This window comes from Haematobia irritans, chromosome 5, assembly GCF_050003625.1.
Source record: "Haematobia irritans isolate KBUSLIRL chromosome 5, ASM5000362v1, whole genome shotgun sequence".
NCBI lineage: Eukaryota > Metazoa > Arthropoda > Insecta > Diptera > Muscidae > Haematobia > Haematobia irritans.
This window is the reverse complement of record NC_134401.1, coordinates 169,988,505-170,001,705: the sequence shown is the minus strand read 5'-3', so window position 1 is coordinate 170,001,705 and position 13,201 is coordinate 169,988,505. Positions and strand designations below refer to the sequence as shown.

At 35.4% G+C, this 13,201-nt stretch overlaps 1 protein-coding gene across 1 annotated transcript; it reads left to right on the top strand.

Moving 5' to 3' along the window:
* Positions 1-981: 981 nt before the first annotated feature.
* PTP-ER (Protein tyrosine phosphatase-ERK/Enhancer of Ras1) lies at positions 982-12,189 on the top strand. Its single transcript, XM_075308937.1, has 4 exons — positions 982-1,954; positions 6,066-6,370; positions 6,452-10,063; positions 10,128-12,189. Exons 3-4 carry the CDS (start codon positions 6,605-6,607, stop codon positions 11,481-11,483), a joined length of 4,815 nt encoding a protein of 1,604 aa, XP_075165052.1. The 5' UTR covers positions 982-1,954; positions 6,066-6,370; positions 6,452-6,604; the 3' UTR covers positions 11,484-12,189.
* The last annotated feature ends 1,012 nt before the right edge of the window (positions 12,190-13,201 follow it).

Below are 13,201 nucleotides of genomic sequence, written 5' to 3'. Positions count from 1 at the left end.
CCATAAAGGCTCGAATAATAATTGTAAAATTTAACCTTCATGTACATTTCGTACTTTTTGATACTCTTCCCCCCATCACACTTAGCGATTGTTGTAGTTTCACTTACGAGTCTACGGAAGCGATGAGGATGAAATGGAACTTTGAAATGCTGTTAGGGAAATTTATCTAAAAAGGCACCTAAAAATTGCTCTCATGTGATACTTTTTTGTAGTAACATGGCGTGGTACCTAAAACCATAAAACCAAAAGCCACCTAAAACTATAAAAACAAAGGACGCTTTCCTTCCATGTTTTGTTTGTTAAATTTTTAAAAGTCATACAAATAGTACGACGCATAATGCGCTTTACAGACTATCAGTTATTCCGGACGGAATGTCGGTGTTTGTAAAGAACCTTACAGTGTGTTAGATCGATACGACTTGTCGGCGATGGCTAAATAATCGGTAAATGTGCTATCGATCCCATAAACATGCAACAGTATCGATTATGTCTTCAGACTTAACTTATAATGTGCACAAAATATGGGATATGTTCGACACGAGCACTGTCGTCCGGAATAACTGATAGTCTGTAATGCGCTTTTCAGACTATCAGTTATTCCGGACGGAATGTCGATGTTTGTAAAGAATCTTACAGTTTGTTAGATCGATACGACTTGTCGGCGATGACTAAATAATCGGTAAATGTGCTATCGATCCCATAAACATGCAGCAGTATCGATTATGTCTTCAGACTTAACATATAATGTGCACAATATATGGGATATGTTCGACATGAGCATTGTCGTCCGGAATAACTGATAGTCTGTAAAGCGCATAAGAAATACACATAAACAAGTCGTCTCCGGACGTCTGCCGCTATGGTTGTATTTACACACTACACAGTTTCAACGCCCCATAAGTAGCACAGAGTTTTGTGACTTTTCGTACTCACGTATCTTGTATGTCAAAAATATATCTGTATCTGTTAGATACTTTCTGCTCGTGTACATTGAAGATTTTTTTGTCTGCCTTTGCCTTTTTTAAGAACAAAAAATATATATAATTAAAAGAATTTAGATTTATTATATAGAATTTTGCAACCAAAGTGAAAATCAAAGGAAAATGTAAAAATCATTAAAATCATATTTCAAAGAAGAAAAAAAAAAACAAAATACCATCATATTGTGAGACCCTCTACGAGTAAATCGTTGTGAAAATTGCGAAGTTTTTAGGGAAATGCGGGCTATGACACCACATTGATAATTATGAATTTCCATGGCAAATGACAAGGATTCAGGAAGTGAAAAAAGCAAAATTTCAAATTGATATTCATATTTGTGGGATAGTCATTTAATTGTTATTAAACCTTCATCGCGTAGTAATGGACTGCTGGGAATGCTTGAATAGAGGAAAAACAACAAACAAATTCGGACAACAGTGGCTTCGAAAGTAAAAGTACGAGAAGAAAATTTCTCCAAAAACTACGTAGCAATATCTATCTATTACCTATACGACGATGAAGAAGATGGCAGTGATATAGGTACACAATGGAAATGTTAAATAAAAATCAACTATATTAAATACTTTGTTGAATGGCTGCTGGTCATTTAAAATAAACAACATCATCATCATCATACTGCAAACATCTCCTAGAATCCTAACCGACCATCACCTCAGCCCCCTCCATTCCCTCTTGCCCCCTACAGCAAGACGGCGTTTGCTGTGAGGGTTTTGACTGAATGAGTTTTGTAACGAAAATAGAAATCTATTATATACGAAAATACACATAAAACCAAAAAACAACAGCGCCAATAACAACAAAAGCAGAAAATAAAATTAAATAAAAAACAAAAAACGAAAACAAAATATTGGTGTTTGCCTGCCTCATTGCCAATTATTATACCGATTTGCAGTATTCTTCGGGAGATGTGTCGACGAGATGTATGGTGTTGCTGCTGCTTCTGCAACTGTCTGTAGGTACCACCATCATACTATCCATCCCATCACCACAATAACTCTGAACTACATACTATCTACATATGTACGTACGTATGTATGTATGTATGGATATATTTCAAAAGTACATATTTGCATGTTGTGTGTGATTTGTTTATAATTATTTTTATTAACCGATTGCTAACAACCCCATCATCCATTCTACTGACTGCTCTCTAGCATCCTGAACTCCCTCCCTGCGCCAAAACATTTTCCAAAGTGATCATACTACAATATTCAATTAACTCGACCAACGTACGTACAATAATTCAATGAATGTTTTCCAGATTCATAAACGATTTCTTCTCATGTCTAATATATAATACTCTTGCTTGCATTTATTTACATTCATTCTATATGTGTGTGTGTGTGTGCATATATATGTTGTACATATATATATTTGGCATGGATGAGTGAGTTTTCATTTCACAGTACCCTCAGTGTTAATGAAACTTAGTAACCGGAACTGATGATGGAGAGTATGTAAAAATCGACATGACTAGGTAGGCTATTATTACAAAGGAGAAATTTCACAACAAAAATGAGGGGCATTTACTTTTCTATTTTGCCACAAAGACGAGTGTCTTTTGCTTTTTTGTAGCTTGATTCAAACTTTGAAGTCGAGTTTTTGTAATGTTCATAATTGAAATTTATGAAGATGGTGATTTGGAACCCATAGTTAATTCTAGGATTTTCATGTATGCGGATGATGTGAAGATTTTCTTCTCATCTGATAGCTCAGACGAGTCTTGCTTTCTACAAGATGATCTGAATCGTTTTGGGGACTTGTGTAGGGTTTATTTAAAGGATTGGAATCTAAGGAAATGCAAAGATATGTTATGTGATGTTACATTTAGTATTTGGAGCTCGCCTTTAGAGAATGTAGATTGATTTGGTGATTTTCGCATCTTTATGGATTATATACTGAAATTTTATAGTCACATTACTACAATGGTGATCAAGTCCTTTCGAGCTCTAGGTTTCATAAAGCGCTGGGCGAAAAAATTGTAGAATTCTTTACCTTTATTCCTTCTTTGTCAGACCAATTTTTGAATATGGCTCTGCAGTATGAGATGCAGATTGATAGGATTAAATCGGGCCAGGGACAATTCTTGTGGTTTGCCTCGAGGCATCTTCATTGGCATGGTGGCTTTGTTCTCCCTCCTTATACATAAAGATTGATGTTGATTAGGTTGGGGACTCTTAGGAACCGAAGGGTGATTCTGGGCTCTATGATGATCTATTCTGAGAGGTTTCATTGTACCTATAGATGTACACAGTCTCACATAAGTTTACATACCCTTGAGGTTTTTACCTTATAACTAAACATGTTTCTTGCTGTTGTTTATAATCCAGACTAAAAACATCTTCTTGAAAATGGACAAATACTTTGTTTTTCAAATTAATTTACAAAATCTAAAGCATATATATGCATATTTTATTATATTTTAATAATTAAAGAAAATACAATTTCTTAAACCGTATGTAAACTTGTGTAAGACTGTGTACATATGTGTTTAGTAGAGGCTTGAAGATTGGCTTTAGTTGTCTTTATAATTGGCGGATGAGCACGGCTTAACTCATAATTTTTTGTATAACTCTACCAAAAATTGTAGATTCCAACTAAGAGATACTTTAATTTTCTAGTATAGATTTAATTTTCTAATATTGAAATACAATTATGACAAAATTCTCTATAGATATAAAACTTTAACAAAATTTTCGGTAGAAATAAAATTTTGACAAAACTTTCGGTAGAAATAAAATTTTGACAAAATTTTCAAATAGAAATATAATTTTGACAAAATTTTTCTTTAGAAATAAAATATTGACAAAATTTTCTATAGAAATAAAATTTTGACAAAATTTTCAGTAGAAATAAAATGTTGGCAAATTTTTCAATAGAAATATAATTTTGACAAAATTTTCTATAGAAATAAAAATTTTACATACTTCAAAATACTTGTTTTTTAATGTTGGTAGATTTTTGGTAAAATTTTGGTATATTATTATGGCACGAGTGGCAACAGTGCTGATGAGTCCTTTTAACTGTAGCTGTGTAAGCTACGAGTACATCTACGTATTGGGGCTGTGGCGCCCAACGGTCAGAAGGGACAGGAAAGTGGACGTTGGGCCCACAAAAAAGTATTTTAAAATAATTGGAGTGGAGAATTCAAGACTGCTCAGAATGTAACGTGGTTTCCAAGGTGACATACTAGGAGAGCAGAAATATATACATGGAAGTAGCTGTAACAATGTTTTAATTCTTTGGGATATAATAGAATTAGTAAAGGGGAAGAAATAATAATGGAAATGATTTCGTTTAGGTGTTGACGGCCTTAATACTTTCATACTTACGGAATACCCACACTTTGTTGTTCGCAAGATAATAGGCCCAATTTATGAAATAAGCATACTTTCCCAATGAGATTGAGTTTTTCGGCCAAAGAAAGAAAAAACATTAAGGAAGGCTAGGGCATTAAACGTTTAAAGATTTATAAATTTCAGTGGGGCAGGTCTAGGTCAGGTTAGATATAATAGCAGACCCTCGTTTTTGGCTCAGTCCATTGAGGTACCGCAGTTGGTGAACTTCTTGATGATACGGTATCTCCTTTTTATAGCCAAGTCCGAACGGCTTGTGTGAAAGGACTTAGAGAAGCTTTGAAATACGCAAAGCTTTCTTTCAGCATTTCTGAGAAGAGATAATTAACATTTTTGGGGTTCGTCCAAAACTGGAATTGACTCCATAAGCCTTTGTATGCAAGGATGACATTTCATCCATTGCACCCTGGTGGGCCAAATCTAGAAAATACAGTGACTGGGGAAGGAATTAAAAGCAATGAATTTTTGGCCATCGGGGGGTTAAAATGTTTCTTGATTGATATAAGCCGTCCACACAGAGGCCTTTCTATGCACACAACAATTTTTTTCTGATTCAATCACGAAATTAATTGATCCAATTAATTTTTTAATTTAAATGACTTCAATAACAGAAATGATAGTATCAATTAAAAAAATGAATTAAAATCAATTAAACAATTAATTGATCCAATTAAACAATTAATTGATACTATTAATTTTTGTTGTTGTTGTAACAATTTATTTTGGTTTCATCCATTTTATCTTATACGCTTTGGTACTTCAGCTTGTGACCAGATCGAGGAACTCTGCGACTAAGTTGGGGTGTGTGATCTGGTGGTAAGTCGGGTTGTTTTAGCTGGGCAAGAGAAAAGATATTATTTTTGTTATTGATTTTTTTATTGACTTTTGTTTCCATTAAAAACTTTGTTGAATCAATTAAATTTTTAAAACTCAAGTAAGACTTTAATTGCAAAAAATTTCATGAATTTTTTTCTATGTGCTAATGGTAAAACGAAATATGCATTAGAATTGGGACTTCTCAGTTGACTTATTGTAGCTATTTTGTATTTCACTTGCTCATATCTTTTTTAGTTTTCTTCATATAATAGACAAACGCCTATTATTGTTCTGATTTATGTAATTTGCGTTCCGTTTTAATTTTTATTTTGTTTTACAATTGGCATGTGCACTGAAAGCTCTCAGAAGTGAACACATGATGTCGCCCAAGTTTTGTCCTCATTTGGGAGGTTTGCCCACTTTTTGGAGGTGTTCGTTTTTCGGAATTTCGAAACTTGAAAGATTTCACTGTAGTCTGTCTTTAGCCTGTCTTAACTCTATTTCAAGTGACTTATTATTAGTTCTCACTTTTGTTATGCCAAAGTCTCATAAATTCATTCATTTTCTCTTGGGAGTTTTGCAGTTTTTGTTTTGTGTTTGCAAATAACCGAAAGATTCTAATTCTAATCTACACCTGTCAAAAGGAAATAAACTACATGATGTTATCTAGACTACTGAATAATCTAGTAGGTCAATGAGGCCAGGCATAATCGCATTTATATATGTATGAATAGGTGCGCTCGGGGTTTTGAAACAAAAAAATACCAAGCTTAAACAAACATAAACAATTGCATTAATAATCATGATCATGGAATTACATTACTCCCATATTGAAAGAAATCATTCATAAAGAACTTTGTTAAATATAATTTTCGATATTTCCCATTTCAGATGTAATTGCCCAATGCCAAAGAAGTGGCACTAAACATAGAATTCGAAAACACCAAATGATACAGTTAATTTTCGAAATCTTTATCCACATAATCAGAGTGGATAATACAGAAATCAGAATCTTACCTGATCGAATCGATCGAGTAACATCTTCTGTGTTCAAAGTGACATAAATCTAGAACCCCTATTGACCACCACCACCAACCCAGGGTCTATAAAATAGTTTATCATCTTGTTCTTGGAATAAATTAGAGAATCTTTAAAATCTAATAAATGTTTAGCTTAAGGATTATATCTAACTACTAGTAAGTATATACCTAATATAAATTAGACTTGCCATTTTTAATGCTTACCTGGTATTGTTTTATTGTTTTTTTTTTTTTCAGTGAATATGTATGCCAGACTAAGAGGCGCCTCTTATCCTTTTAAGGGAATGCGACTTCGAGTGACTACCTAGAGAAAGAACATCTCGAAGAGTGCGCTAAATGCGCTAAAACAACAACAAAAACACACACACATTGACGACGTCCACAAGGGATATGGAGAATAACAATTACAACAATAGTAATAATAATAATAACAACAACACCAGCATCTGTGAAGCCGAAAGAATGCAGCGAGGTCAAGAGGATTTGATGCGCAGCAACACCACTGCCTTTGAATATTCATTTCCCACCAACAATGATGACGACGATGAGGACACCGAAAGTAATAAAAGTACACCGTATTTTACACCTATGGAATTTCTACAGAGTCCATTTGAATTTCCAACGCCACGTCTGACAGACGTACAGCAAGCGGAGCAACAGCAATTCGGATCAACATCAACATTGACATCGACGACGACACCAACAACGCTGTCGTGTAGTAATGTTCAAGCATTCGCCAAAACTACTAGCGAATTGGAAGGTTTGCCCTCGAAGGATTATCAGACGGATATAGTTGATAATCAAAGCCCGAGAATCTTACAAATATCTGCTACAGGTCCCGCAACACCTAAAGCAACACTCCTAAAACAGCATTTAGAGCCATCATCGCCCAAAGTCCAAAGGAAGTTTCGTCGATTTTCTTTATACGAAAGGCGCTCCTGTTCACCGCAACATTTAATCATCAAGAATGCCACATCTGTGGAGTGTTCCATAGACACAAATAAGGAAAACACTAAGCCCAAAACGGCAAAGATCGATAAACATGAGGAGTGCACAAGTGGTGGCAATAATTCGCCTAATCTAATATTAGATGAGACAACAGGTTCTCCCCGCATACTGACCTCTTCCGAAGCCGCCATGTTATCATCAGGCCGCTTGTCCTATTCCCCCAAATTGCTGACGTCCATAAACAATCTGCATTTAGCTTCACCGCTTGGTGTTATTAGTTCGGCCGGCTACAAAAATGGAAATTATTTCAAATTTCCCGAAATAGATCATGTGGTTCCGGATGCCGCCAATACAACTGCAACCGCTATGATGGTGGATGATAATTGCGGTTCGGCTCGCAGCAAAGACAATCATCACACGTTCAAACGTGCCAATACCACTAACACACGCAAGTCGAACGACAACCAAACTACGACTTCGACGAATCCCAACTCCAATTATGAGATAGCCAATAAAACGGAAACGGAAATAAAACCTACATCTACAAGTGCAATTCTACCGAAAATCGAAACCAAAAGAAATCGTAAAAACAAAAATAACCTAACTATAAAAATAATAAGTAGCTCATCATCCCCCAATGCCAGCATCTTCTCGTCGTCATCATGCCAAGCCCCTAACTCACCCAACTCTAGCAACAGACCGAAAACTCCTACGATCAAATCAACCAAAGAAAAGGCGCTTTCCTTGGATTCTGCGCCAGCGGTCAAAGAGAGTTGTGTTAAATCAACCCTAATGATAAAGCCTGAACTATATTTGAGCTGTGATGAAATTGATTCGAACCTAAGTGACAACTCGAAGCTCCTACAACTACAATCTCATGATCGCTTACGATCAAATCCCAGCAATATACGATCCACTTCCCTATCCCAATTAGCCGCTGCACATGGGGCTACCAACAGTGCGAAATTGAGTAAAAGTCTTCGCAGTAGGCGTATACCAAACTCCAATAGTGCGGAATGGCAACTACATCAGCGAAAACATACTTCATTCAATATACCAGAACCCATTGCGAAGAAGATGGGTGAGAAGAGGGACGATCCTAAATTGGTGGTGATCCTAAAAGAGGATGAAGAAGTGATGACAGATAATCAAAGCCTTACTTCATATTCGGCTCTACAAACACCCAGTTCAAGCACATGTACTTCAACTCCATCATCTGCTCATAGGACACCGTACAAGCACAATCCATTGCTGCATAATTCCAATACAAATCTTAAAACACTACCGGAATTCCTAACATTGGTGGAGTTTTCAACACCAGCGGCTGCAACAGGGGCCCTAGAACATCCCTATAAGCAAAAGTCTATGGATTTGCCCAGTTCGACTGCAGCCAGTGGTAGTAGTGGTCCACAAGGTAGACCACCAAACTCATCGTCGTCCACCAATTTACTGCAACGTAGGGGCTCAAATCATAGTCTCACCTTAAATTTACATTCACAGTCCTATTCAAATTTATTGGGTTCCTGCCGATCGGGCCTCTCAGTGTCCAACTACAGCCTAGGTTCGGTTGGAAACTCCACAAATAATTTGAATTCCAAGTCCAGTTGCAATTTGAACATAACAACTACGCCATCATCTCAAACCACAAATACGGTATCAGCTGCTAATAGCCAAGGGGCCAAACAGAGTCTCTTTAGACGGAGAGGTTCCAATCAAAGCCTAACGCTTACCAATCTCTCCTGTGGTAATTTAAATTCTTTTGCCAGCCAAAATTCTCTGAATGTGGATAGAACTCATATGGTGTCTCTAGCAAGACCTGTTGCCACCAATGTGTCATTAACCACCACACCCAGAAGAGGACTGCTAGAGAGGAGAGGATCAAACCAAAGTTTAACACTAAATATGAGTAGTTCGTTTGGAGGTATAGGCAGTGAAAGGGGAGCCCTCGGAAATAGTAGCATCAATTTGGGAGATGCCGCCAAAGCAGAGGAAGAAGCCAATGCCACCCATTTAACACTGATGCCAAATTGTTCGGTTCACTCCCACCAGAGACGGTTTTTCAGTAGCGAAAGTTTAAATCGCAATAACGCACAATTCGGCGAGTTGAATGCACCGCACAAGAGAAACACCAATCAAGTCTGTTTCGGCTCGGCCAATGACCTAAAGCCCAGTCCAGAAATGGGATCATCTTCTCATCATCATCTACAGAGTGAAAATCAAACACAAGCAGAACACTTTGACTTCAAGGAGACATCGGTGTGCACATGTCCAGGCATACGCAACATTATGACCAAACCCCTATCGCCTCAGACAACGAGTGAGGAGTTCAAAATCTATTTGGCCAATATACAAATGTTGCAGAATGCCTCAAATACTCTCAATCAAAATGACCTAATCAAACTCAATTATATTTTCGATAATAGCTATGCATCCCGATCAAAAAGTATAGCCGACCAAAGTATACCCATACTAATGTCGTCACACAACCAGTCCAGCAAGGACGCTGAAACTCCCCCACCGGTTATGGTTTCCAACTCCGAAGATTGTGAAATAGTCGAACGTTACAAGCAAGTGGTCTGCAACATCCTACAGACACTACAGCTGGACGAGGAGGAGCAGAAACGTATATTCCGTAGTCTACACAAAGAGTTCTGGGATTTACCATTAAATCACCAAGAGAAGCCTATGGTATTTGGTTCCCAAACCAAAAATCGCTACAAAACAATATTGCCCAATGAAAATTCTCGTGTTATATTGGAAAAGGAGTCAAAGCTATTGCAAGACATCTTGGAAAATTGTCCCTGTTGTGAAGAAGGGGATGTGGCCTTAGCCAATGTCTTAACCAAACCAGGTTATCCCCACACTGAGGAAGTGCCGTATATTAATGCCAACTATATAAAAGTAAGTAGACACTTTGCGATTATTGTATGTCTGTCTGTTTCTAATTCACTGCATTCTAATTTAGGGTCCAGACTACACTTCGAAATGCTACATAGCCACCCAAGGTCCTTTGCCCAATACCATATACGAGTTTTGGCTGATGGTCTATCAAAACACCAAGAAATATATTAAAATATCAAAAGGACCCGACAGTCCAAGTCGCCGTCAGGGTAAACCTTTGCAACAGTATTATCAGAAAATAGTAATGCTCACCAATTTTATGGAGAATAATCGACAAAAATGTTCCATCTATTTTCCGGTGGATTTAAATGAAATTTTCATAACCACTCCTCGCGAAGAAGTGGTCAAGGCCATGCCACAATTCACAGAATTTATCAATCCCTTCCTAAGCGAGGACGAGATGGAAAGCGATATTGATGAGATAGAAGGCTCTGGTGTTAAATTGATCAACATCATTTGCAGTAAGATAGAGGTGGATGAGAAATTTAAAGGATATTTGCCACAAAGCAAAAGTTTCTTTGTCATGAAGAACGTGGGTATAGTGAAGAAGAACGGCTTCTCTATAAGAAAAATCATCGTATTGTATTGTGCGAATTTTACCGATGTGGCCAACATTCCCTTTTTGTTGATAAACAAATTTGTGTGCTATCACTATTGGTATCCCGATTGGCCTGATCATCGTTCACCGAGAGATATTAACACATTACTGGATATTTCATTGCATGTGGCCAATTTAGGAAAATGTGAATCTGAATTTGAGGTATTCAGTGATGCAGCATCGACTCCACCCTCCCATGTAAATGCCCAATCCACAGAATTGTATCAACAGGATATATTCAATGCAGTGCAACCCCTGCCGGTCATTCATTGTTCGGCAGGAATAGGACGGACCGGTTGTTTGACAGCCATTCTAAATGGCATAAGGCAAGTAAGACAATCTTTGGCCTACTCCTTGACTTCGATGGCTGCAAATGCAGCTAAACAGGCCACTACAGCCCAGGCCTTGAGTCCTGTGGATTTCCGTTTACCTCAACAATTTATCGAGGAGGATATGCTGCTTATAGAGGCCCCCATGCCTACAGATATCGATTGTAGTTTTACACGCAATACCCTACTGTATATGCGTTATATTTTGAAAATGGAACAAAAAATTAAAGAACAAGAGCAACAACCACTTGAGTTGGAGGAATTGGAGGCAACACCACCAGCACCACCACCTCCACAATTTGAAGATGCATGGAGACTTCCATCTATAGCAGAACTGCCAAAAATGCCCAACATTTTTGTGGATGTCTTGGGTATCGTGTGTAATCTACGACTACAACGTGGAGGAATGGTGCAAAACTCTGAACAATATGAGCTAATACATCGAGCCCTCTGCCTCTATCTAAAGCGAACATTTGCTTTGAAACGATTTTAAACATAAGTGGCTCTATCGAAGGGCCTACTTTCGCTTGCAATGCGAAAGTATTTTCTTATAATCAAAAACAGGAAATCTATCTCCATTTCCACATATATAAATGTTTGTAGTTAATTAAAAAAAAAAAAAAGAAAACAAAAAACGCCGAAGATTTGCAAACAAAAATGATTTCAAATGATTTTATAGCCATAAGTAAAGGAATATGTATTTAAGTTTTATTAAACAAAAAGAAATCAAATCGATAAACATTTAAGTCGCGAATTGTATGTAATTTCTATTATGATGACGATGAAAAACAAACAAACATAATTTTTGAAATAGTCTTTATAAATTATAATCATTTCTTCTTTTCTTATTTTTTTTGTAAATTAAGCGAGCATCCAAAAAGTACTATACACGTATATTTATAGATATCGAAACCAACAAGTGTAATTCCTTTGAAAAACAAAACAAAATGTCGAACTTTTTTTTTTTTGCATTGGGAGCAAAAAAAAAAAAAAAAAAGAAAAAACGTAAACGTAATGTAAAATAATTTGCATATACTTATTATAATTATTTAAAACGTAAACAAATTTCAATTTGTTTATTTGCGTTTTTTATAATTTGTACAATTTTTTAGCTTTTAATGATGAGAATAAATATAAACCCCAAACTAGTCAAATAAATTAATTAAATGTAACACAAGAAATATAAAAAGAAAAGAAAATTGGAGTTTTATTTTCACAGAATCTGCTAAATCTGCTAAAAATTATGGCCCAGCGAATACCAATTTTATAAATTTGTAGGTTTTAAAATGAAAATCAAAGAATTTTTAAGAACCAAAAAAGGTTTTGTTTTTTATGTATTGCGGGTGAGGTACATTTTTAACATTTGGATAATTAGAATTTCCAAATAGTTAACAGTACTAATATGTCTGAAAAGGGGGGTGTACTAACGTACAATGGTTAGTACGTACACTGAAAAAAAAAATATCACCAAAATATTTCCAGTTAAAAAGTTGATTGATGTTGACAAATTTTTCAATTAATAGATAGAAAGTTTGAGTTAATTTTAAGTCAATGATTGAAAATTTTAATTTAAAAAATTAATTAATTGATACAATTAACTTTGTAATTAAACTCGGAATGTCAGTTAAGAAAGTAATTTAAAATAGTTTTTTTTTTTTAATTAAAAAATTGAGTTTTGCATTCAACATAAATTAAATTTTTAATTGAATCAATTAAAAATATAATTGCTATTTGCTAATGAAATCAATTAATTTTTTAATCAAGTTTTTTTTTTTTAATTTCTAATTAAAATTGATTGATGTTATCATTTTCGTGATTGAAGACATTTCAATTAAAAAATTATTTGGATTAATTAATTTCGTGATTGAATCAGAATTTTTTTGTGTATACACACAAAAAATTATCACCAAAATTTTTTCAATTAAACACTTAATTGAATTTGGAAACGGATTCAATTAATATGTTAATTGATTCAATTAATTATTTAATCAAATACGAATAAAAACCAATTGAAAAATTATTGATATTTGTTACGTTTCCAATTAAAATATTAATTGATTCAATCAATTTGTTAATCAATTCGGAAATAATTTTCAATTACAAACGTGATTGAAATTTTTCCGTTTCCAATTACACATGTGATTGATTCAATCACCTTTGTGATTGAAACTGAATAATTTTGAGCAATGGAAAGAGCGAAAAGAGAACAAG